The sequence below is a fragment of the Hemicordylus capensis genome, chromosome 11, assembly GCF_027244095.1.
Source record: "Hemicordylus capensis ecotype Gifberg chromosome 11, rHemCap1.1.pri, whole genome shotgun sequence".
Lineage (NCBI taxonomy): Eukaryota > Metazoa > Chordata > Lepidosauria > Squamata > Cordylidae > Hemicordylus > Hemicordylus capensis.
This window is the reverse complement of record NC_069667.1, coordinates 19487789-19514590: the sequence shown is the minus strand read 5'-3', so window position 1 is coordinate 19514590 and position 26802 is coordinate 19487789. Positions and strand designations below refer to the sequence as shown.

The 26802-nt window shown below is 45.2% G+C and overlaps 1 protein-coding gene across 4 annotated transcripts in view; it reads left to right on the top strand.

The window, feature by feature from the left end:
• The window catches only part of FGF13 (fibroblast growth factor 13), a 263484-nt gene that overhangs the window by 143498 nt on the left and 93184 nt on the right, over window positions 1–26802 (top strand). For 3 of the 4 annotated variants that reach the window (XM_053274439.1, XM_053274441.1, XM_053274443.1), the window contains one exon: window positions 18946–19113. The exons of the other annotated variant lie outside the window; for it this stretch is intronic. In XM_053274439.1, coding sequence (XP_053130414.1) covers window positions 18946–19113 — 168 coding nt within the window. The remainder of the gene's footprint in view (window positions 1–18945; window positions 19114–26802) is intronic. 4 annotated transcript variants of the gene reach the window in all.

The window sequence follows — 26802 nt, the reverse complement described above, 5'->3', positions numbered from 1 at the left end:
AACACTGGGAGCAACCTAATTGAAAACAGGCAGGATCACGCATTGTATGGAAACTCTGTTAATGCCAATTTCTGTGTGATGTCCCTCTGCTTCCAGAGTGCGGTGCATGCTAGGGAAGTGCAGATCCGTTGCGCTTGCAAACTAGACTGCTGTGAACCGGGCTGGTTCAGACAGTTTGATTATGAACTGATTCGAGCCAGTTCGTTGACTGACTGACCCGGCTGATTGATTTGACCAAACCAGTTTGCTTTGGCGCCGTTTGGTTCAAATTCTGGCTGAACCACGCCGGGGGCCGTTTTGGTGCTTTGGCACTGGCGGGGGTAGTCCTTTAAGGGTGGGGGAGGGTGCACTCACCCCTCCCGCCGCATATCCCCCTCTGGCGCTCCGTTACTTTTAAGCCCCTCGGGGCGGCAGCGTTCCTCCCTGCTGCCCCGTTTTTGTCATCGGCCGGAAGGGGCCGGAAGAAGCAAGCACACATGTGCCCATTGCGGGCGTGTGTGCACCCATTGCGGGCATGCACACGCCCATCTGCCATGTGGGTGCGCATGCATGACGGGCGCACACGAGGTTACTTCTTCTGGCCACTTCCGGCCGATGACAAAAACGGGGCGGCAGGGAGGAACGCTGCCACCCCAAGGGGCTTAAAAGTAATGGAGCACCGGCGGGGGATATGCGGTGGGAGGGGTGAGTGCACCCTCCCCCGCCCTTAAAGGACTACCCCTGCCGGTGCCGAAGGAACTTCGTGCACATCCCTGTTTTAGACCTGACACCTCCATGTACTGAATGGTAAACGCTCATTCCAACCATGGACTTAACATCTGAAAGACTACAATGGGCTATTCCACTGTGGAGTTCTGTAGGGAGAAGAAGACAGGGGGCAGAGGGCCAGGAGCCCCTCATCACTTTTCAGGGCTCATGCCAACCTTGCTCCGTCCCTGATATCAGCTGAACTAGGAGAAGGTTAGTGCCACCAAATGGCACAGTGGGAAAATGACTTGACTAGCAAGCCAGAGGTTGCTGGTTTGAATCCCCACTGATATGTTTCCCAAACTATAGGAAACACCTATATCAGGCAACAGCAGGATAGGAAGATGGTGAAAGGCATCATCTCATACTGTGCGGGAGATGGCCATGGTCAACCCCTCCTGTATTCTAGCAAAGACAACCACAGGGCTCTGTGGTCACCAGGAGTCGACACCAACACGATGGCACACTTTACTTTAGGATAAGGTTATGACTTAATGGGCCATATATTGACTGAATTTGCAGGTCAACCAATAAGACTACCATTGTCCATTGAAGTCAATAGCCCAATAAATGGAGTATGTGGGGAAACCCAAAATAGTGAAATGACTCTTGATTCTGGGGTTATGTTTTAACTTGGGGGTTCCCAACCTGTGCACTCCAGATGTTGCTGAACTACAACTCCCATCATCTCCAGCCACAATAAATGGTAGCTGAGGATGTTGGGATTTGTAGTTGAGCAGCACCTGGAGTAGCACAGGTTGGGAAACCCTGTTTTAGCTTCTTAGTATTCCTGCCTTGAATGAAAAGAATCAACCTGATCATTTCAAATACTGAGCCCAACTTTGGATGGGAGCCCTTCCTTGTGTGGGGCCTGGGGGCAATTGCCCCCCACCCCACCCAGCTGGGCCTAAATCATATAGGGTTTGACAGGTTGTAACTGGAAGTTAGAATTGGGCTCAGAAACAAACCAGGAACCAATACAGCATGAAGAACAGCAGAGTGACATCAGGAGAGGAGAGCTGGTCTTGTGGTAGCAAGCATGACTTGTCCCCATAGCTAAGCAGGGTGTGAACACTGCAAGATATTCCCCTTAGGAGATGAAGCCTCTCTGGGAAGAGCAGAAGGTTCCAAGTTCCTTCCCTGGCAGCATCTCCAAGATCGGGCTGAGAGAGATTCCTGCCTGCAACCTTGGAGAAGCTGCTGCTAGTCTGTGAAGTCAATACTGAGCTAGATAGACCAATGGTCTGACTCAGTATATGGCAGTTTCCTATGTTCCTATGTCTTCTGAATATCCGGTCCTTGCTCAGAGCCTGGCAGTGGCATTCTGTCCCAGCTGAAGCTTCCAAAGATTCTTCCCCATATAGAGAGCATTGCAATAATCCAGTCCGAATGTGATCAAAGCGTGTGGCCGATCGCATCCTATGCAAACCCTTCAACATTTTGCAGATAAAAATAGGAACACACTTGGAACACCCCAGTACTTGTGCCAGGGATTACTGCCCAAACCTCCCTCCTATGCATTGCTGAAGGCTTTCCCCCATCTGTTGTACTAATCATGCTACAACATTTCATTTATTCTGCAATAGCTTTTTGTTTAAGAAGCCAAGAGGGGTCATTGCTCTTTTATGCTGAAGATACATGAGGAAAACAGAATTGTCCTGTGATCTGCTACCAATGGTTTACGAGCCTCCCCGGCATATGAAATCACAAGCTGTGTCCTAGACCAAAGCTTCCCAACTTTGGTCCCCCAGATGCGGCCATTGTGGCTGGGGATGATGGGAGTTGTAGTCCAACGTCATCTGGGCGGGACCAAGGTTGGGAACCCCTGTCATACACTTTAAAAAAAAAAGTGTATGTGAATTTACAAGTGTGTGTGTGTGTGTTGTCCTGGGAGAGCAATGATACTCCATGTTTTGCTTAGTACAAATGGAAAACTGCCTGATCCCACTTCCTTCCCAGTGAGGAAAAGAGCCAATCAACACTTTTGATCCCCTGTTGCTAAAAACGGCACTCTGCCGCACCTTAAAAGATCATTAGTAATGAAGATCCTTCATTAAAAGCAAGGTTTTTCAAGGGAACATTAGCACTATCAATGCATCTATTCGGCGCAAAGAGTATTTAATGCAGAATGACAGGGTTCGGCTTCTAGCTGCAGGGCTTTATTCTAATGTGCCTTCCCTCTCTGCTCAGGAAAACAGTATGGTTCTGATTCACGGATTATGAACTGGGTGCCATTCAGGCCCCCAAGAGGTTGATTATCAAGTGCTATTTTTGTTTTTAAAAAAGCAAATGAAATGTGTTTTGTTACAAAAGGGGACAGGGATGGGGAAAACATTGAAAAATGTTTCCTTTTAAATCTTCTTGGTGATGGCTTAGTTTCAAAGCCAGCCCCATCTCTCGAATCCCCGCCACCCTCACCCCCCTCCACACACTATTTATGGGACTTCACCTTGCCAAAAGGTTATGGATTTGAACATAATTATTCTGACACTTCCCCAAATGCCATGGTAACGGATTGTGATGTCAGAAGTAAAGAGGGGAGGAGAAACCAGTAACAATGGGGAGATCAGCTGGGGGAACAGAATTGCTCATGTTGAGAGTGGATTTTTTTGACGTTCTCCTTCAGCAGCCTTCCTACACATGGCAGTTTGGGGTGGAATATGGAATGGGGAGAAGTGTGTGCATTTTGGGGGGAAGCTAGGGGGTCTTCAATGGAATGCCTATACTCAGGCCAATTATTGCACACACACCCATTTTAGTCCACGTACGTGTCCCCCACAGCACCTTGAAAATAGTAGCTACTTCCCAGACGATGGGAAACACCTATATTGGGCAGCAGCGATCTAGGAAGATGCTGAAAGGCATCATCTCATACTGTGTGGGAGGAGGCAATGGTCAACCCCTCCTGTTTTCTACCAAAGACAACCACAGGGCTCTGTGGGCGCTGGGAGTCGAAATCGACTTGACGGCACACTTTACCTTTACAGAGACCACCAAAATGGGCCCCACTTCTTCTTTTGCCTGCCCCATAATTTAAGTACTTATCGGAGGCGAGAAATGCAGAGGGGGAATGAGAATTTCATTTGCTTTGCTTTCTGAGAATTGCATTTATTTCTAAAGCTAGGTCAAGCATGCCAAGTACTGTTTCCAGCAGGAGAAAGTATTTCAGGTTGGAACAAATTTAAATTCCACGCTGATATGCAGACCCGAAGATGGAGGTGGAATTGTTCCATGAACATTTGTAAGGTTTTATCAGTTAGCAAGCCCAGGGGGCCCTTGGGTGTGGGGAAATGCTGCCAGGCATTCTTGATCTGAAAATCCTTTGGGCCATTTCATACATTTACACCAAGACAAGCCCAGGTTTGCTACACTCCCAACAGGAAACTGCAGCCCTTCATGACTCTCTGTACTACCTGTGTGAGGCAAGCATTTGCAAATATGCGCAGTGCATGCATTCACAGTTTGCATATGGAGTGATGCAGTGTAGGAAGCATCTAAGTTGCCCACATGTCCAGGATTAGCCTGGACAATCCAGATATCAGGTGGACTGTCCAGGATGTAGGGAAAGTGTCATCTTGGTTAGAAAACATCCAGGAATTGGAGCAGCAGGGTTGCTTTAAATTATTGTATCCCTTTTTCTGGTGCTTCTCTTCAGGCACTGTAGTTAATGGTGTCATATGTGCCAGAACAGTGGTATATATGCTGGTAACCTCAAGGCTGGACTACTGCAATGCACTGTATGTGGGGCTGCCTTTGTATATAGTCCAGAAACTGCAGTTAGTACAGAGCTGATCTTGTGGTAGCAAGCATGATTTGTTCCCATAGCTAAGCAGGGTCCACCCTGGTTGCATATGAATGGGAGACTAGAAGTGTGAGCACTGTCAGAGCTTCCCCTGAGGGGATGGAGCCGCTCTGGGAAGAGCAGAAGGTTCCATGTTCCCTCCCTGGCAGTTTCTCCAAGATAGGGCTGAGAGAGACTCCTGCCTGCAGCCTTGGAGAAGCCGCTGCCAGTCTGTGAGCTAGATAGTCCCATGATCTGACTCAGTATATGGCAGCTTCCTATGTTCCTATGAGGTGGCCAGGTTGGTCTCTGGGTCATCTCAGAGAGTCCATATCAATCCTGTGTTGAAAGAGCTTTACTGGCTGCTGATACCAGATATTTAAGAGAACGCCTTCTTCACCATGAGCCCCATTGCCCATTGAGATCATCAGTAGAGGTTCGTGTGCAGTTGCCACCTGCTCATCTGGCGGTTACTTGGGGACAGGCCTTTTCTGTTGCTTCCCCTGGGTTTTCAAATGGGCTCCCTGTTGAAATAAGAGCCTCCCCATCTCTGGCAACTTTTAAAAAGGCACTGAAGACATATTTATTCTCCCAGGCTTTTAATTAGATTTATAGTTTTAATATTTTTTAATGCCAGGTTTTAAATGTTTTTAATGCTCAAATAATTTTAATTCTTTAAATGATTGTAATTGTAAACTGCCCACAGATGCAAGTTTTGGGCAGTATAGAAATATGTTAAATAAATCAATAAATGCCCCCATATTCTTACTTGACTAGGTTGGCTCCCTGTATGTGACTCAATAAATCCCTTTCCGTCCTTTCTGGATCATCTCTAGAGTTAGTAATGGTGGTGGAGGGCCTCTGTGCTTAGCTATGAAGTATATAAGAGTGAGACCCCCTTTCGTTGTTAGCATTGCATTTGGTTGTGTGCTTACTGAAGTGAAACTTCCCTAACCCTTTCATTTGCAAAGGACACTATAGGCAAAAACTCTACAAAACAGCCACCAAGCTCCACTATACAATTCCGGTCAAAAAATTTGATTTAATATTTATGATGGTTTTATTTTATTTTTATGATTGTGTCCAGGAATTCTCTCCAGTGAATGTGGTAACCTTAACAGTGGCCTTTATACTCTGAGAGATCCAATTTTGACAGTATTCGCATGAAATTATATGCCTTCAACACAAGCTTGATGTGGTGATATTAGCAGGCAACTCTGCTTCTCTTTGTACCCTGAAAAGTATCACTTGCTGATTTTTGCACATCAAATTTCTGATGACCTAGGAGCAAGCCAGGCTGTTTTTCCCCCCGTCGGCAGCTGGGAACATTCCCTTTCTCACGAATGCTGCTTGGGATATATCCTTTTCTTGTATTCAAAACTTAATCACTTCTGCAGCAGGAAGGATGCAAATTAAAATCTCCTCCAGTTATTTATTGGTATATGATACCTGCAGGAGCAAGAAGCTGCTGTCAGATCACATCTGTATTCTGAGCACACAGCTCAGTGAGTAGAAATGTAAGATCCAGTCGATGAAGATTCCACTTGCTGATCTCCAAGGGATTACTGGCTACAGGTTTTCTCGGACCCGAATTGAGTCGAGGCTCTGCTAAAATGATAGACAACTCCTGTGGTTTCTCTCATATATGCCAAATGCATCAACCTGTCAATGCAAGCAAAAACAAATCAACAAAATCAGAATCACCATCCAGGATTTTGTTGTTGATGTTGAATGCTCTTAGTTTCTTGAACCACCTGAGAAACACCACCGCCCATGTTGTCGTTTGCCTGGGCACTTTGCAGGTTAGCTGCTCAACAGCAGCAAAATGTTTCCGTTCAGGCAAATCACATTCAAAACGTAAACAGCAGGGGCAGCAGTCTGGCGAAAACTAACAACCCGAAAAAACAGCAACTTCTTTACGCCGGATATACAACGTCCTAGCTCTATATCGCAGCGATTGCATTCAAAACAAGGCATTGGAAATATGAACGGCACCCTGCTGTCAGCATAGGGCCTTCGGTGTCACAACACAGGAAGTGTGGAAGCACACTTCAGAGATACGTCCTGACCCTATTACAGGGTCTAGTCTGGAAACCTCCCGGGTACATGGCTGAAGTTTGTGGTTAAGAGTCTTAAAGGTGGAAAGGACTGCAGGCCACCTAGTTTGCCACATCTGCTGGGGCGAGACGGGTGTGGCAGGAGGAATCAGTCCCATCTGGGACCTGAATAGGGAGCTCAGGACTTCTGGGTGGGCCAAGAGAGGAGAGCTGGTCTTGTGGTAGCAAGCATGACTTGTCCCCATAGCTAAGCAGGGTCTGTCCTGGTTGCATCTGAATGGGAGACTTGATGTGTGAGCACTGCAAGATATTCCCCTCAGGGTATGGAGCCACTCTGGCAAGAGCAGAAGGTTCCAAGTTCCCTCCCTGGCAGGATCTCCAAGATAGGGCTGAGAGAGATTCCTGCCTGCAACCTTGGAGAAGCCGCTGCCAGTCTATGTGTGAAGACAATACTGAGCTAGATGGACCAATGGTCTGACTCAGTATATGGCAGTTTCCTATGTTCCTAAGTGTTGGGATTTTGCCACAGCATTGTCTCAGTTCTTCTACTAGACATGCTTGTCTGTGTACAAGGCCCCTGCTAACTGGGCAAAGAGGCATCTTTTTAACGTGGTGATTCTCTTTATTTAGCAGGAGGAGAGTACCTGGCCCTCTCCACCCCCAGCACAGCATACCTCCAGTGACTGTTGCTGGTGCCTGTCCTTTGGGGACAGGGAGCCATCTTATTTATTATTTCTCTATGCGAACTGCTTTGGAAACTTTTGTTGAAAAGTGGTATATAAATATTTGTTGTTGTTGTCTGTATGTTTTGTCTCTGCGCAGTGGCTTGGGAGTGGAGTCGTGGTTTGTCGGTCAGCTTCTTACTTGCTGACTTGAATTTCAAACTGAGAGGTTCCTTCTCTCTGCATAAGAGACTGTTAGTTGATTGTTTTCTTAGTCTATGAGGTCATTCACACAATCAAAATTGTATTCTACCCAGGTTTGGGAGCTATGTGTGCTCCCAATTTTCAGTTGTGTGGGAGCAAGGTAGGAGGAAAACCAGGGTAGCTTTCCCTCCTACCTTGCTTCCACACAATCACTTCTACCCAGATCTTGCTAAAACCTTGCTTCCACACAGCCGAAAACTGGGAGCACACACAGCTCCCACACCTGGGCAGAACACAGTTTTTGATTGTGTGGATGACCTCAATGTTTAATTAGTAATAAATATCAAACCCTTGTTTCTCAGTTAAAGTTGCTTCCTGTAATTGCTAATCCTGTGGTAGCTAGGAACTGTCCCCTTTGCTAAGCAGGGTTTGCATTCTGAATGGGAGACTACATGTGAGCACTGTAAGATATTCCCCTCAGGGGATGGAGCTATTCTGGCAAGAGGACCTGCCTGCTTGCACGCAGAAGGTTGCAAGTTCCCTCCCTGGCAGCGTCTCCAAGATAGGGCTGAGAGAGACTCCTGCCTGCAACCTTGGAGAAGCCGCTGCCAGTCTAGGTAGACAATACTGAGCTAGATGGACCAAGGGTCTGACTCAGTATAAGGCAGCTTCCTATGTTCCTAATTTCTCAGCAACACCAAGCAGTCTGCAACAGACCCTGGCTGAGCAAAGGGGACAATTCATGCTTGCTACCACAAGACCAGCTCTCCTCCATGGCAGGGTGTGTTCTAACAGGGGTTCTCAGATCTGGGTCCCTAGATATTGTGGGACTACAGCTCCCATCATCCCCTTCCCCAGTGGCGAAAGGCCATTGGGGCTGGGGGTGATGGGAATTGCCGTCCACCAATATCTGGGGATGTAGATCTGAGAATGCTTGGGTTATAACAGTTGTGACCCATCTTAGACAGTTGCTGCAAGGATTCTTGGGTTGTGGTGTGGAGAGAGTGCATGGTCTGGATACTTGAAATGCAGTACAGTATATCAGCGTGAATGGCTGGGCATCCTAGGTACTTGAAGCCAAAAACCTTCCACGCCCGACTCTTCTGTGTCTTGAGGGGGCCATAGATAATATCTCCGGCTTCCTCAGACAGCACTTGGCTTAGATATGCAAAGTCTGGGATTAGGGAGGTGGGGAAATATATCTAGCTGTGTCTGTCTGCATCTTCCTCGGGAGTGATCTTTCAATTAACACAGAGGCGAAACTGCTAAGCGAGGGCAGAGTGGCGTCTTGTGGCAGACCAGTCGGGCGCAATTAGAGTGTGTGTATATAGCACTGTCGACTGCCACTAAAGCTGCAGGTCTGGAGAGTTTGCAAACAGATCAAACTCTCTCGTGGTGATTCTCTTTCTTGAGCAGGGGGAGAGTAACTGGCCCTATCCACCCCCAGCACAGGACCTCCAGTGACTGTTACTGGTGTCTATCTTGTGTTTCTTTTTAGATTGTGAGCCCTTTGGGGACAGGGAGCCATCTTATTTGTTTGTTATTTCTCTGTGTAAACCGCCCTGAGCCATTTTTGGAAGGGCGGTATAGAAATCAAATTATTATTATTATTATTATTATTATTATTATTATTATTATTGGAGGGTAGGTGGTGGCCGCACAGGCAGTGAGACTGCGGGTCTTTTAAGGACACTTCACCCTCCCATTTGGATGGGAGACTCCATATGAGGTTCAATTCCTGGCAGCATTTCCAGCTATGACTGGGAAGGATTCCTTCCTGAATTCTGGCAGAGCTGCTACCAGTCAGTATAAGCAATACTGAGATAGATGATCCAAAAGTTTGACTCTGTATAAGGCAACTTCCTGTGTTGCAGCTGCCACTTCCATTGAAATGAATGCCTGGATTTGTGTTATTTGATTTGTGTAATTGTCATTTGAATCGGTTTTTTGTAAGCCACTTCAGGAGCCTGAAGAGTAGGGAAAGGACTGCATTAATTAAAAATAAATACCTCACCACACCACATACGTATTTGTACAGGGCCAGAACAAAACATCCTTTCTTTCCAGTAAGCTTCACTCTAGTGAAGCTTTTCTCCCGCAACCAAAAAGGCTTAGACGCCTCCTTTTTAAAAAAGATAACAACAGCTTAGAAGTGCATAATTTTGGAAGATGAGACTTTACCCCCCACCCAAAAGAGAGAGGAGGAGGAGTGGGGGTGGGGGGTGGGATCAGGATTGTGGCTGTCGACAACCTTGCTACAGTCTCTGGGGTAGAAGCAAGAGCGGGCTCAGTTTCCCCCAAACCCCTGCTAAGTTTCCGAAGATCATCGCCACTAAGGAGGTTGCACCGCACCTGTCATATAGCTTGTCACAGACCTAGAGCCAGTTTTGCAGAGACAATTATCTCACCCTCTGTCAAGGAGGCAGATGCTTGCGGTAGGAAAATGCTGTTCCCAGCTTCTCATTGGGGCGCTATAAATGAAGCGGGTGCACGGTGCGAAAGCCAGTAATTATATTTAGTTGCACAAGCGCTGCGGAAACAGCAACCAAGTTATGGGGCCTTCTTCATAACTAGCAGGAAATGGATGTCTCCCATAAGGGGAATGGATAGAAATGTGTATTCTCCTGCGTCTCCTCCTTTTAAAAGATGCTTCAGACTGTCCTGGCTCAAGGCAGGCAATTAACTTTTGATTTAGCTATTTGTTGGTTTGGTGGTTTATCCTTGGGCTCATTATGGGTAATGAAAATTAAGGCCGCTGCCTATTAAAGTCATCTTGATCTATTTATCATATGATTTTAGTAGATTCATGCAAATTTTATTAATTTGCCTGTCAGTAAAACCAGTGGTTCCAAATCAAGAAGCATACTTTCGTTACTTTTAGATAATGTAGGTATAGTCTTGGAAGAGGCATTCCCTCCTGTGTTTTAGAGAAAGGGGAATTCCTCTTCTGAGATGGTGCTTGCCATCCACGTATGTGTTGCAGCAGGCATATAATTTTTAGAAGAGGCATTCCCTCTCTGTGAAACAGACAGGGGAATACCTCTTCTGAGATGGGGCTTGCCTTCTGCAATTTATATAAATATGTTTACTAATATTTCTTTAAATATACATGTGCTCCATGATTAATTGGGTGTACATTTTTAATCAATTAAAAGTTCATTAATCTAACTGATTAACCAGTTACACACTGCAGAAAGAAACTGTCCACACAAACATACTTAATCCTCCGTGACTAATGGTAGAATTATACTTTTCACTCCACCAGGGATGCCCCCAAGAAAAAGGTTTATTTTCCTGTTGCATAATGGCAAGTAGAGCAAATGCAGAGCAATATATGATACAATTATGTCATAATGTGGGTAAGCATGCCTAAAAGTTACTGGGGAGGTGAGATTAGAAAGGCCATGTAACCAGCTTCCCTACATTCATAATAAAGTCTGTAAAGAGCCCAGTTTGTATGTGTGTAGGGCTTTTGGGCATGATCATTGGGTTGCATGCTTTTTTCCAAGCATCCCAATCATCTTTATGTGCTTACAGCTGTATTTGTTTGTTTATTTCTCAAATTTGTAGATGGACCCACACTTCCGTCTCTGGGCGGTTTACAACAACATAAAACAAATCAAAAATGAAAACCTGAAAGCAATTTAAAATCATAGCCAAACTGAAAAGCTTGGGTGAGAAAAATGAGTCTTTAGGGACTTTCAGAAAGTTGTCAGAGATGGGGAGGCTCTTATTTCAGTATGCAAGGGGGTTCTTTTTAGACCTTATGAACGCGAAGATCTCGGGCATGTAGAACCCCCCACTTCCCCCCACCCCCCAATCCAACGGGTTCATAGAACATCTGAAAGGGGCTCTGGAGTATAGCAATCAAGCACGGAGAACTAAAGCACTGTACCTATTTGTGAAGCAGGAGAGGAGAGCAGGTCTTGAAGCAGGGCCATTGGAAGTAGGACCCTTTGCTAAGCAGGGTCTGCCTTGCTTTGCATTTGGATGGGAGACTAAATGTGAGTAGTGTGAGATCTCCTCCTTAGGGGATGGAGCTGTATCTCAAGGGTAAAGGATCCATCCAAGTCCACTCCCTGGCAGCATCTCCGGGTAGGGCTGGGAGAGACTCCTGCTTGAAACCTAGGAGAGCTGCTGCCAGCCTGTGTAGACAGTACTGAGCTAGATGGACCAAGGGCCTGGCTCAGTATAAGGCAGCTTCCTATGTTCCTAAGCAGACAATCAAATGGAAGAATTGGATTTTGGGGAGAAGTGGGTAAGTGGTAGGTTGTATGGGGGCATCGCGAATCCAGTGGGGAAATTCACCAAGCACATTCCGTGCTGCCTAATACCTTTAATTGGGTTGCAAAACTTTTTCAGACCTCCAAAAGATAGGCTTCCTCCTCACTTTCTCAAGCACCGGGAGGTAATTTATAGCTCAGCGATACAGTAATATCTTTCTTTCATGACAGGCATTTATCTTTAGCAGTCTTGATATACAGTCATAAGCAGGAGTGCTGCGGTATTAGCTTTGTGCATGGAATGGGAAATGTAATGATTCTCCCCCCATCCCGCCGGTTCCTTGCCGCACTTGCTGCTTTGAGTTATATTTCATGCCATTTATCACGCTGGACTCTAAGATGAATGTCTTGCGCTCTGTATTGTAAAAGTAGCATGTATTTTTGTGCATGTGAGAGTGAGTGTGTACGTGAGTCAGAGAGAGAGAGAGAGAGAGAGAGAGAGAGAGACTGATATATATGTTGTACTAGTGTGAACAAGAAATGGAGCCTTAGTGGGGCTGTGCAGAGAAGAGCAGGACTGCATCTCAGTGGCTTTCATTCAACTCAAGGAGACAAAGTGAAGGAGCTGGGAATGTGATCTGTGACACATTTTGTGGGGGTGGGGCATATCAGTCTGGACACTGGAATCTCTGGGGCAGAGGGCTGCTTTAGTGGCCACTCCAGTGTGGTCCTGAACATAGGAAGCTGCCATATACTGAGTCAGACCCTTGTTCCATCTAGCTCAGTCTTGTCGACACCAGGCCTGTGCAACATAACAGGCTTTGGAATGCGCTCCCTAGTGAAATAAGAGCCTCCCCATCTCTGACAGCTTTTGAAAAGTCTTTAAAGACACATCTGTTCACCCAGGCTTTTAACTGATCTTGTTTTGATTGTTTTAATGCTGCTTTTAGAATATTGTTTTAACATTTTAAATGGTGTTTTAAATTTCTTGCTTTTAAATTTTTTGTTTTTGTTTTTAATTAATGTTTTACTTTTTAATCTTTATAATCTTGGGAGTAAGCCTCACTGGGAATATTTCTGAGTAAACATGCATAGGATGGTGGCGTGAGGCAGTTTCAGGGAGGACAGAAAATGCCCCCTTGGAGAAGAAGGAACTGGGCCAAAGAGTGGCCCTCTGCCTTTCTGGCGTACTGTTGCTGCTGCAGGATATTTCGACTTGCGGGCCAACAAAAAAGTGTCCACAGGCTGGATCCGGACCCTGGGCCTTATGGCAGCCTGACTAGATCAGGCTTTGCTCTGATCTAGCAAGGCTTCCAAAAAAGGTCGACAATCGCAGAAAATGGATGGGAGAAGGATTAGAAATTGGAAAGGTCACATAGCTGGTATGAGCTCTGGCTGAAGCCTGATGACTGCCAAAGGTGGCATTTTGGGAGTGGGATTCGGCAGCCACAGCAGTTGTGGTCACCTCCCAGTGACAGCTCCATTCTCTACTGCCCAATGACAACAGTGCACATGTTGGGGGGGGGGAGCAATTAACACTTGGCAAATCAGGAGCAGCTACTCACGAGCAAACAGAGGTATTCGGGACTTTGGCAGGCTGTGAGGTTGCCCTGATTGCCATGTAGCTCCACAGCACAGCATGGTCCCCCTTCTCCGCTCTGGTGAACTTGCCTCATCATTGTGAAAACTGAGTATTACTCTTGGCATATTTAATCCAATCATGCCATTCCTTGTTGAGCTGATATTTCCCAGTCCTTCCTTCACTGAGTTAATGAATTTAGATTTCTTGTGCTCTTGACATCTCTCGGTTTTCCTTTTGGTTGGTTTTGCAATTTTTGGCCAGTTTTCTCCATTCACAAAGTGAACTGGATCAATTATTCCCGTGAGATGCCCCTTTGCAGTATTTGTGAGCTGTTCCTGCCCAGGACAGTGGCTGTGGTCCATTCCTGTTCACATTAAACATTTTACATGAATTGATATGTCAGGATTGGTAATTAAGGCCTGGGACTACTATGTCATCCCAATGGCTACTAGTCGGAGGCTTGTGGGCTACCTCCAGCCTCAAAGGCAGGCTGCCTCTGAGTACAAGTTGCAGGAGAGTAACAGCAGGAGAGAGGGCATGCCCTCAACTTCTGCCTGTGGCTTTCAGCGGCATCTGGTGGGCCACTGTGCGAAACAGGATGCTGGACTAGATGGGCATCCTTGGGCCTGATCCAGCAGGGCTGTTCTTATGTTCTTATGACTTTTCTGTAGACTTCCTTCCACTGGTTCCATTAAGTTGTCCATCTCTCTCATCACTTCAAGAAATTGAAGACTTCCATGAGAGAGAGAGAGAAATCTGTATATCTATTTTTAAAAAGGTTCTTATTGTGATTCTGAGTTGTTTAATAATTCCACACCTGGCTTTAGGCTATCCATCATGTTAAGAAATGGTTTTTCTGTTCCTTTTCACAACATTGGCATCAATCATGACAAGGTGACAGTCCCACCGGCCTCCCAATGAGATTTTATGAGAATTTCCAATTCTAAGAACAGCTTCTAAAAGGCAGAAATAAAGTACTGACCTTCTTTGGGTAGTATCTAGTTCTGCAGCAAGCAGAGCAGGGTCCAAGGGGCCAGAAGCTGATGATGCAGCTGAAGATGGGCCAGTGCTTGTGTTCTGGAGCAGGTAAGCAGGCAGGCAAAGAAGAAAAGAGAGGTGAGCCACAGGCAGATCTCCCACTGTGTCCAGATTGATTGCCTTCTACCTTGGTCAATCTAGCTCACTGGAGTGCCGCAGCTCTCCAGGGTTTCAGTCAGGTCTTTCCCAGCCCTACCTGGAGATACCAGGCACCATACCTGGTATCTGTATGCAAAGCAGATGCTTTACTACTGAGCTATGACCTTATCCCCAACATATGAAGCTGCTTTCCCCCTATGAGGTGGAGCCAGATGCAAAATTGTGACTCGAGGGGTAAAGCCAGATACCTACTCCATCCTGTGAGCCCTACCTGGGGATGAATTGCATTTACAAGTACAATGACCTAGTGTGTTGCTTGGCCTGGCCAGGACTGTCTGTGTTGTAAAGAACTGATGGGCAATAGCCTAGCCTGATGTGAAATAGATGACTGGTGCTTTGAATGGGGACGGGAATAGTCTGGCTGGCATGATGTGCAATAGCCAACTGAGATTCTGTGCTATAAAGGGGAAATTGGGCAATAACCTAGCCTGATATGAAATAGCTGGCCAGTGATTTGAAAGGGAAACTGATCATGATAGCTTGATGTGATGTGAAATAGCTAGCCAAATTGTGCAGTAAAGGTAAAGTAAAATGTGCCGTCAAGTCAATTTCGACTCCTGGCGACCACAGAGCCCTATGGTTTTTCCTTGGTAGAATACAGGAGGGGTTTACCATTGCCTCCTCCCTAACACTATGAGATGATGATGCCTTTCAGCATCTTCCTGTATCACTGCTGCCCAATATAGGTGTTTCCCATAGCCTGGGAAACATACCAGCGGGGATTTGAAACAGCAACCTCTTGCTCCCTAGGCAAGTTACTTCTCTGCTGCGACATTAGGTGGTCATCTCATGAAACTGAAGGTCAGGAGGGGTTTACCATTGCCATCTCCTGTGCAGTATGAGATGATGCCTTTCATCATCTTCCTATATCGCTGCTGCCCGATATAGGTGCAGCACGATATAGGTGCTTCCCATAGTCTGGGAAACATACCAGCAGGGATTTGAACCAGCAACCTTCTGCTTGTTCGTTGAGCGTTTCCCCACTGCCCCATTAGGTGGCTTATGTAAAGGGAAAACTGAGGGGCAATAGCTTAGCCCAATGCAAAATAAACTAAAAAAGATGATGCACTAGATAGCCAGGCCTATGCTTTGAATGGGAAACCTTTAACAGCCTGCCATGATATAAAACAGATAGCCAGGACTGTCTGTGCTGCAAATGGAAGATTAGTGGGCAATAGTCTGGCAAAATAGAGTATTGGGGCTTTAAATGCAGAATACTGAGCAATAGCCATATAGATAGATAGATAGATAGAACTGCAATGATTGTCCTGAACCAGTGATGCTCAAAATGTTCAGGGTTTAAAAGGCAGGGTGGGGGGGTGGGGATTTATAACCCTGTATTTTATAGGGTTTGTGAAACCCTATTAAAAATTGAGGGAATGAACCATCCTTTCCCAGTCTAATTCTTACAAGTGGCCTAGGTCTCAGGGCAGTTCTGCTGCTTAATGATAAGGATAAATATTTTCTTGCTGCTTTTCCGCTGAGTAAGATCTGAGCAGCACCAATTTTTTGCATGACGTTTCATAGGGGAAATTTGCTAGCTTGGATAACAAGCTCCAGGTCCTCCCTGCTGGTAGTTATTACTCAGAAGTTGCCAGGAAGCTCACTTCCCAGTGATATCAATGTTGGCTTTTTGCTAAATTCTCTTTAAATAAAGCTATTTTTGTTGACAGCTGTTACCCGGCAGCCCAGCCCTTAGCTCTCCAGGAACCTGGTTCCCTTTCCTCCAAACCTGTTTTATCATCCTATTAATTTTATGTGTGGCTTTCAATGGCACTTTGGTGAGAGTCTTAATGATCATTGCGACAGTGCCTGTTGCCCAGGGAAGCAAAGTATCAGGAGTCTCAAAGTGCTAATGGCCATGCAGAAGCAGTTGAGGTTTCCACAGAGAAGCCAGCCAGAGGCCACAGTCTGCAGCTGGCTGTGTCATCCCATGGCCTGATTCCTTGGACAAAAGTCACTTAGTCCGTGAGTCAGGTCCACACATTTTGGATGGCATTGGTACCATCTCAGGGAACGAATGCTCATAGAAATTTCTATCTGCCCTCCTAGAGATGGCAAATCGGCGATGGCATGGTTGCACTTACAGTTTTCTGTACGTGGTTGCTCTTTCTTTATCCCTGTCTCCAAACGATTATGGTAGAATTGCATTCATTTTTGCGCAGAGTCAAGGGTCAGGGTCAGGATTAGGGTAACAGTGGTGCCGAAGAGGGCAACCAAGATGATCAGGGGGCTGCAGCACCTTTCTTATGAGAACAGGCTACAGCATCTGGGACTCATTAGTTTGGAAAAGAAGTGACTAAAGGGAGAGATAATAGAAGTGTATAAAATTATGAGTGGAGTAGAGAGAGTGGACCGAGATAATGTTTTCTCCCTCTCTCACAGCACTAAAACCAGGGGCCATCCCATGAAACTGAAGGTTGGGAAATTTAGGACCTACAGTGTTGTTGTTGTTGTGCCTTCGAGTTTGTGTCAACTCCGAGTGACCACAAAGCCACGTGGTTTTCTTTGGTAGAATACAGGAGGGGTTTGCCATTGCCTCCTCCCGCGCAGTGTGAGATGATGATGCCTTTCAGCATCTTCCTATATCGCTTCTGCCCGATATAGGTATTTCCCATAGGCTAGGAAACATACCAGCAGGGATTTGAAACAACAACCTCTTGCTCCCTAGGCAAGTTACTTTTCCGCTGTGACATTAGGTGGTCATCCATGAAACTGAAGGTCAGGAAATTTAGGACTGACAATAGGAAGTGCTTTTTGACACAGCACATAATTTATCCATGGAATTCTGTGCCACGGGCTGTGTTGATGGCCACCAGCTTGGATGGCTTTAAAAGGGGCTTAGATAAATTCATGGATGACAGGTCTATCAATGGTTATTAGTCTGAGGGCTATAGGCCACCTCCAGCCTCAAGATGCCTTTAAATACCAATTGCAGGGGAACAACAGCAGGAGAGAGGGTGTGCACATTCTTCTTGCCTGTGGGCTTCTTGGAGGCATCTGGTGGGCCACTGTGGGAAACAGGGTGCTTGGCTGGATGTGCCTTGGGCCTGATCCAGCAGGGCTGTTCTTATGTTCTCAATGAACAAATGGTTGTCCTCTCTCCATGGAATAAACTTTGGAGGACATTCCTGCCCATTTTCATTTCCAGTCCTCTGACAACACTGATCAAATTTTATAGTCATTTAAAAAAACACATACACACACACACACATACACACACACACAACCACTGCAGGCCCAGTGGTCAGGACAAGAAAGCCGTGTGCCCTGTTGAGATTTCATTTGTACCTTAAAGCCTCAGTAGTGGGAACCCTTACTTAGTTTTCACCCTTATGTACTAGATTTATGTGCAGGATTTTTATTTATTTTTTAATGAGCAGTCAGTAATGGGAGCTTCCACTTGCAATCTGAAGTGGCACATCATGGACAACACAGCTTTACCACATCAGTGAAAACTGGGCCTTAGCACCACCATTGTTGGATAAATCGGCCATTTACTAGAAGCAGGGTCTTTTTTGTAGTGGCCCCTGGTTGATGGAATTCTCTCCTGATAATGATCTGCCAGATCCACACCATTTATCCCCACATGGAATTCCAGAAGTAGGTTCCTTTTTCACCAGACTTTGGGACCTTTACAGTTTCCGCCCCCTGCCTGCAACCAGTATTCGTTTTTAGCCTTGTAATAACAGTAACTTAGAGGGTCATCACAGAGGTTTTGCCTGGCTTCCCTTTAATTTGGCCACTAGCAGGAAACTTGAAAACGAATTCATTGAAATAACTTCATTAAAATCAATGAAGCTGCTGTTACTCTGCATTCCCCGCTCGGGAGTAATTTCGACTGAGGCTCATTTGTACCTGCAAGTGGCAAGGTTAAATGTCCTCCGATTACAATCCTCCTTTGGGGAGGGGGGAAGAATCTCAAACAAAAAATCCTAGTAGCCCTGCGTCTGCGGTGCTTGGGATCTGTACGAATACCTTGTTGCTGTTCTGACAGCCTGGCAGGGAGAGAACACCTGCAGACTTAACAATCAAAATGCATGCTATTTTACCTCTTATTGTTTGTAGTCTCAATAGAGCCATGTTGTGCATAATCTTGGCAGGTAGTTATATGTGTTGTAGACAGTTCATGTTCAATCTTTTTAAATATGTGAGCTATCTTCCTTAACAGAAAATGTCTTAGACAGTTGCTAGAAATATTGATATAAGCACTGAAATATAAAGCTAAACTATCCCCACTCTCCTCCTCCTCACTCCTCCTCCTCTACCATCATAAGCAGAGAACATTAATTTCCTTTGTTTTTCTTTTCCTCTCTACTGCTGTCTTCCTTTCCCTCTTCTTCCCCAGACCCCTCCCTGTATCATAGTAGCATTGATTTACTTCTCTAGATTTTTCTTTCCCCCCCTTTTCTTTGTTTTTGTTTTTGTTTTGTTTTGTTTTGTTTTTCCTTTCGTTCTAACTTAAGTTCATTTTGTTATGTGGTGATCACAGTTATGGATGACGCCCCCCCTGGCACACAGGAGTATATTATGTTACGGCAAGATTCCATCCAATCGACGGAATTAAAGAAAAAAGAGTCCCCCTTTCGTGCTAAGTGTCACGAAATCTTCTGCTGCCCACTGAAGCAAGTCCACCTCAAAGAGAACGCAGAACCCGAAGGTTTGTGCACCCCCCAAATCCATGTTTTGTTTTTTCTGTTTTCCCTTTCTTTCTTTATTTCCGGAGAGAACGTGCCTGTCCTTTCGGTTGTCTTGTCTGTCCTTTGGCCTGTGTTTATTAATAATAATAAGAAGAATCCAACTGGATGCCAGATGGTGCCTGAGCTTCCATTTCTTGCTTGCTTGTTAATGTCTGTTAGAATGGACTGTGGACCACTGTCTCAGCGAAGCCATGTGCGGCAATATGGAGAACAAGTTAAGATAACAATGGTAATGATGCTTTTGTTTGTTTGTTTGTTTTGAGCAAAAATCTAATTTTGGTCCATTCTCATCCATATACCTTGCCTTCTGGCTGCAAAAACTGCTTGCTTTCCTAAACGGCATCTAAATGACCTCCCCCCACCCCCCTGCATTCTCTTTCTTTCTGAGAAGTTGCCTTCCACGTTTTAATGTTTGCAAAGTCACACTGGGCTGGAAGCCAAGATTATATAGCACTTAAAACTGGAAATCTCTGACACTTTTACACTTCATGAAGCTTTTGCGCATCGCTGTCAAAAGATTTGCTTATAAAAGCTGTTACATTGGCAAAGCGGGATCAGATATATGTGATGCACGCCTGGTTGCATTTTGGAGAAGTTTGGTGCATGTCGTAGAGCAAAGAAGTCAGTGGAATGTTTCCTTTTATATTTTTTTTTTCAGAGACCATAACAAGGTATGGGTGATCACGTGCTTGCTTATTCTGTAGAAACTGTTAATGAGGAAACTGTCTTGTTAGCCTGTTGGTCTAGTATATGAGATTCAACTGTCTTCTTCCCAGACAGTCAGTTCTTGATATTCTGTAATGCTTTCTCTTATATGTTTTCCACTACTGCCTCAATTCCTCTCTGGTAAGACCTTCCACATTTTGCATGAGCTTCTGTATATGGTACAATAGTGGATGATTATTAATTTTTTTTTGTCATTTCAAAGGTGATAAATGGAGGGTTGGATCCTGATTTTGTTGGGTTTGGCTGGTAATGCTTATTTGAGAATACGTGTGTCTGTTTAACAGAATCTCCATTACCTAAACAACCTGGTTCTCTAGATTCACACTCTGTCCTCCAAAATGAACATTAGTTTATTTGTCGTCACACACAGAGCATCATTCGTGAATATTGAAACTGAGTTACAGTATTGCAAGGGCTGTATATTGCAAGAGTTACATAGTCAAACGGGAGAGGTCCTTGCCCTTAAGGAGCATTCGCACACCTAATAGTGCTCCTCTTTACAACATCCAACCTGATGGCATGTGGAATGTAGACTTATGGTGATGTTTCCTTTGCTGATGACATTTATAAACCTACTAGCTGATGCCTGCCAGCATTTGGGGAAGGCGTTTTATTTCACTCTGCCCTGTTTTTGAGGCAGGTGGGTTTTATTACCAGTCTGCCACCCTTTGGGGTTGTGGATGACTTAGGCTCCCAAGATCCGCCACAGCTTGGCAAAGACACACACACCCTCTTAATCCAGAGACTCCAGAATAAATACTTTGGATGGAACTAGATGTTGAAAGAACTGCATAACTGCGTGCAAAAGCCTGGTCTTCTCCTTTCTTTCCTTTCCCCCTTTCCTTTCATTGGGCGTTGGGTGTCCCTACCACAGAGATGCATGAAATGTGATGATTTCATATCACGTCTTTTCAGTAACTACTACAGAGGTTGTGGTGCTCAGCAGCGGCCAAGCTCCAAACAGTGGGGTTCTGGGGCTTGGTGGGGAGGAGGTGGGTGGCAGTCTGCTTTGACCAGAAACTCGAGTCCTGAATGGAGTTCAAAATAGTGATCATGGCTCCTGCCCCAGAAAAACAACAACAACTATCGGTCCCAGAAGCATCTGCACCACTCACACAACCTAGAAGGGATTTTTTTAAAAAAAATGAGGGGAAAAATCCTATTATTATTATTATTATTATTATTATTATTATTATTATTATTATTTATTTTATTCAATTTCTATATCGCCCTTCCAAAAATGGCTCAGAGCAGTTTACACAGAGAAATAATACATAAATAAGATGGCTCCCTGTCCCCAAAGGGTTCACAATCTAAAAAGAAACATAAGAGAGACACCAGCAACAGTCACTGGAGGTGCTGTGCTGGGGGTGGATAGGGCCAGTTACTCTCCCCCTGCTAAATAAAGAGAATCACCACTTTAAAAAGGTGCCTCTTTGTCCAGTTAGCAGGAGTGAACTTTTATACTGAAGCTGCACAAGTGTGTGTGTGTGTGCGCGCGCGCGCGCGTGTGTGAGTGTGCATGCGCCTTCTGGAGAGAAGCTTAAGCAAAGTGCAGCCTGTCTCTACTGAGTGGAAGGTAAAAGAGGAGGAAGAGAGGCCAGCGAGGAAAGGACCGACAAGTATCTAATCTCCAACATGACACAGACAGCATGACAGGTGGAAGGGGCTGACATGGCCCCACCTGACAGTGCCACTGTTGTGTTAGTTCAGGTCACATCAGAATCCAAAAATTTGGGCCATGCACAGGCCTACAAAATGGACAGGGATTACTAACAAGGGCACAACAGAGGATAAGGAGGGCCAGAAGCAGATGCCCAGCTGAAACCAGCTGTGGTCAACCTGGGAAAGGAAGCAAGGGCTTTGGCAGCGTCATCACACCTGAGATGAGTTGATCAGACTACGGGGCAAGCTCTGCAAATATAGCATTATCATCATTATTAAGAACATGTATATACTATTTTTTAGCCCCCCCTAAAAAAATTATGCAGGAAAAGTAGTAAACTAATGGCTCCCTGTCCCAAAAGGGCTCACTGTCTAAAAATGGACATGACGCAAGGGAGACCCCCATCGATAACACTCGAGGGATGCTGTGCTGGGGCTGGATAGGGCCCATTGCTCCCCTCCCCCTGCTAAATAGAAGAGAATCGCCACTTTCAAAGGTGCCTCTTTGCCCAGAGAGCAGCCCTATGGACCCTCAGGCACAGAGCTCACTCAGGCTCCCAGTGGAAATGAAGTGCTGGGGACTATGGTCCAAAGAGCACACCCCACCTCAGCATCTCCCTGCGTGAGAAAGAGGCAAGTAGGCATGCATCTCTCCAAATATCTAGCTCTTCCTTTCGGCCACAATCCTGGACAGGCATATGTGCAAACCAGGGAGAAGTGCGTGCAAATATGGAGGCGTCCTGACTGAACAAGAAAGCCAGGTTTTAGCGAAGAAGCTATTTGCCCATTCTGCTGCAGGAACCTTCCAGAAAGGGGAGGCTCCACTTGAGGGGGGAGCAAGGGGGGCAAGCACCTCTTCTGATATGGTCCCCCACACCCCACCCCACCCCCACACCTGCCCCTGATTTCTGTTTCAGAAATCTAACATCTGCAACTCGGGACTCGGCTCACCCACCTAGAAATGCACAGTGCCCATTCTGTGCCCCCCTCAATTTTTTTTCTAGTCCACCACTGCCTTCCAGACACCTCCAACTGTGAGCATTTGCATCTCCTATGACCCACACATATACTTGCTTTGGATTGTGGTCATCCCCCACTAAGATAGATCTCAGTTCCACCAAATATCACAGGGGCATCGTTGACAACTTTGATAAAGGACCTGCAGTGAATGGTTTTGTGGGTTTTTTTTGGAGATTGTCACTGCATATAACTAAAGGCACAGATACACTGGGTAACTGGATGAATTCACTTAGATGTTGTCACCCATGTGGCTAAATGTGGTGTCCAAGTGGAACATTTCCTGGGTTGCTGGCCTCTCATGTTTCATTTAGACATTCAAAACAATGGAACTTAAGAATGAGCAACTTGGAACTTTCTAGAAAAGTGTTCATTGCTTCCTTTTGTGTTGCTTAATAAAACCGTTTGAAAACAGAGCCACATGCTTTCCTTTAGAATGGACAGAACAGTTGACTGCTTAAATGGGTTGATTTATTTATATATAAAAACCATAGAGCCATAATTTGGAGTGGAGACTCCACAAGTGTTGACTTTTCCTTCAGTGAGCATAATAGCATTTATACATGTTGCATTTGATCGGATATGAGAGAAATGTCTATTTATAGGACACGGTTTGAGCCTCACAGTAGCCTGATGTAATTGCACAATTAAGGCTTGCATCTTGTTTCCTTGGAATATGTGCTGAAAAAGGTACCTCACCACATGTAAATGCCTCTGTTGGTTTCTTTTTCTGTATGCTGACAAGCTTCTCTTCTTACTAAGCATTCCTGGAGCACATTCTTTAGTGCATTAGCTCTGTTGCTCCATTACAGTGACATATTTTTCATCATCAAACCATTCGTCCAGAAAATGTTTTAGAACCAAGAAGACCAGATGGTCTGCCTCATTCTAACGCACAAACTAATAATAAAGGAAACATGCCTTTCTCTTCTTCTGAGGATCTAGATTTTTCATTCACAAAGAAACCAGGCAGGAGACAAGAAGTGACAATGTTGCATATCCATAAATGTTGAGAAGACGTCAATTTTTATAGAACTGGTAATGAGGATGCTGACTGTATGAATTTTGCACCTTTTTTTCTTTTTAAGGATGTTTAGTGTGAAAATATGTGTTTGTTATTTCTCTTCAGCTTTTCTTCTAAGGTGCATTCAAAAGCAGTCTGGGGATGTGTTGGTAAAAGGCCCTCCACTCTATCTTTCTTTGTGATTCACGACGTGGCTGGTAAAAATGTTCAGTCTCATGCGAGGGTACACATTATACTTTCAGAGCTTTCTTAGAATGGAGGCAAAGAAAATAATGATTGTGACTCTGGCATTCATTCTTTCTCTCTCTCGACTATGACTATGGATACACACACACACACACAATCAGTGGTGGCTTGACTGCCTCTCTGGCACCCCAATAATCTGCCACCTGAGGTGATTGCTTCCCCTTGCCTTACGGAAGGGTCGGCCCTGCACAGGATATCTCTACAGAGAAACAGCTCCGTGAGGTCTGGTGTATGAGGAGGACCATGGACAGAAGAAAACAAGTGGTGCTGTACTACCAGGCCATTGGTGTGGTGCAAATAATATCTTGACCCTGTGTGCTTCAAGTCCCATGACCCTTTTCCAGAGAAAATTGGTTTAATCCGGACCAAGGATGACCAAAACAATATTCAGCCAATCAATCAATCAATCTTTAATACGGTCTTAGACCAGCACAAAGTACAAGGCATAAAATGGCAAAAATGGCAGAGACATAAAATGGCATAAAGAGCATGGATAAGACAGAAAAAGGAGATTAAAAGGACACAAAAGTCCCTAGATCCTAAGGTCTCAGGGCCCAAGAGCCTAAATCCCTCAGTCCCAATGACCTGAGATCCCAGTGACTTAAAATTCCATGGTTTCCAAAACAATCTATCATGTTATCTCAGCAACTCTGAGGAAGACCATTTTGGTCATCCTTTGAACCAGTTACTCTTGAAGAAGAGTCAGTAGCCTTGAAATATCTACTATAAAGATGTTCTGTATAATGATAGGAAATACATTATGTTATATTACAAGATATAGATATAAAAACAAATATATAAATACAGTACAAATATTACATGTTTTAATATCAAGCCAGGCCCTGGCAATTTTGCTTTGGATCTAGGAGCCAGCCCAAAAATATTAGAGCCAAACGATGGACATCTGGCAAAATGACTGGACTTATTGATGCATATTGTGGGGCTGGGAGGGCAGATGTGTTTATTTATCCCCTTTACAAGTAACATGCTTAACTCTGAAACAGGACTGCCTGGGGTTCTGTTAAATAACTCTACTTTATGAAATAACTCTACCTCTGAGTATCTTAGTCTAGACATCATGGGGCTAATAAATTATTCCCACGGCACCTTTGAGGTCTCCTCTCGCTTTGATTTCATAGTGGTGCCTAATGTTTCCTCCTTATCCAGTCATTGCCCAGTAGAAAGAAAGCATACAACTGACCTCACCCATACTATTACTGAATTCATATGCCCATCAGAGTAACATGGGGGGCGGTAATTCTAAGGGTAATGGCATCAGGCATTTTACCACTTTTTCAATGGCTTTAGTTCAAGCTGATATTGTACCAGCAAGAGAACCTCTCCTACTAGAAGTCCATATTTTTTACAAAAGCCTGAAATATTATAGGTATCCAGACAGGGTCTGAAATGTGGAGAATAAGTTGGTAACAGAATCAGAAACATTGTCCAAAAATTATGATTCCATTTTTCACATTTCAGGCCCTATCTATAATATGTAAGAGTTTTGTAAAAATGTGGCCTTATAGGTGCAGATGTTCTCTTGCCCCTGAGTATATACAATATCAACCTGAAAATTTTCTTATGGCCACAGTCATTGGACAAAGTGGTCGCATGCCTGATTCCGTTACCCCTGGACTCTGGGCTCTTACTACGATGAAGTGGCTCCTGCCTGTACTGGCAAATATGAACTGGGCTCTTGGTTGACTCCTCCATCTCTAAACATCATGGTGGCCAGTCTTAGCAATCCCCTAACCCCCTGGAGTGGAGCTTAACGGGAAGAGCCCATACGGCTGTGTGAGTGTGGACTCCCTGAAGGCTTTTACGTGGTCGTCTCCATTACATCCAAGCAGAGCGCAGAACATATGTGTCGCTCCACTCAAGCAGGGAATCCAGCTCTAGCGGCAGGAAGGGCCATCTGAGACGCATCTTGCAGCTATTTGTTCTCCTAAATTGTTTAAACATACGCTGCCTCTATCTTTTGAAAACAGGGTTACGTAAAGAGAGCTCTGCTTTGGAAAATCTAATTTATGTGAGTACATTCAGAGCAGAGAGACTATAATGAGGTTGGGTTTTTTTAAAAAAAGCAAGGGGAGGGGAAACCAGCACCCATTGGTTAGTTGCAGTCAAGAGTCTGGCATGGTGCCCATAGTTCTGTTTCCAATGTGGTTCCCCCCACCCCCCGTTCTCTGCAACATTCACACTCCCTCTAGGCATACCTAACCTTTTTACACAGAAAAGCAGACAAGCATGGCAAATTCGGAGTGGGGAGAGCAATGTGATAGTGGCCGGTAATGAGGGACGGCAGCTTTTATCAAGCAACACAGAAGCATGGTGGGTTGCAAAGCTGGAAAGACTGCTAGGGAGGGAAGAAGCAAGGCAGGCTTTCACTTTGAATGATCCAGCCGCTAGGGACTGGGGCCAAGGACCAGCCCGGACTGCATGGTACCTTGCTACATGCTACTGATAAGCTCCATTGGTAAGCTTGCTACTTGCTGCCTTGCTGCAGGCAGCATAGGGCTTGAAAAGTGACAGAAGAGCTAGTCTTGTGATACCAAGTATGCATTGTCCCCTTTTCTAAGCAGGGTCTGCCCTAGTTTGCATTGGAATGGGAGACTACATGTGTGAGCACTGTAAGATATTCCCCTTAGGGTATGAAGCCGCTCTGGGAAGAAAATCTACATGCTTGCTCTCAGAAGGTTCCAAGTTCCCTCCCTGGCATCTCTAAGACAGGACTGAGAGAGACTCTTGCCTGCAGCCTTGGAGAAGCTGCTGTCAGTCTGTGTAGACCAGGGATTCTCACCGTTGGGTCCCCAGATGTTGTTGGACTTCAACTCCCATAATCCCCAACTAAAGGCGAGTGGGGCTGGGGATTATGGGAGCGGAAGTCCAATAACATCATGTTCGGAATCCCTGGTGTAGACAATACTGAGCTAGAGGGACCAAGGGTCTGACTCAGTAGAAAGCAGCTTCC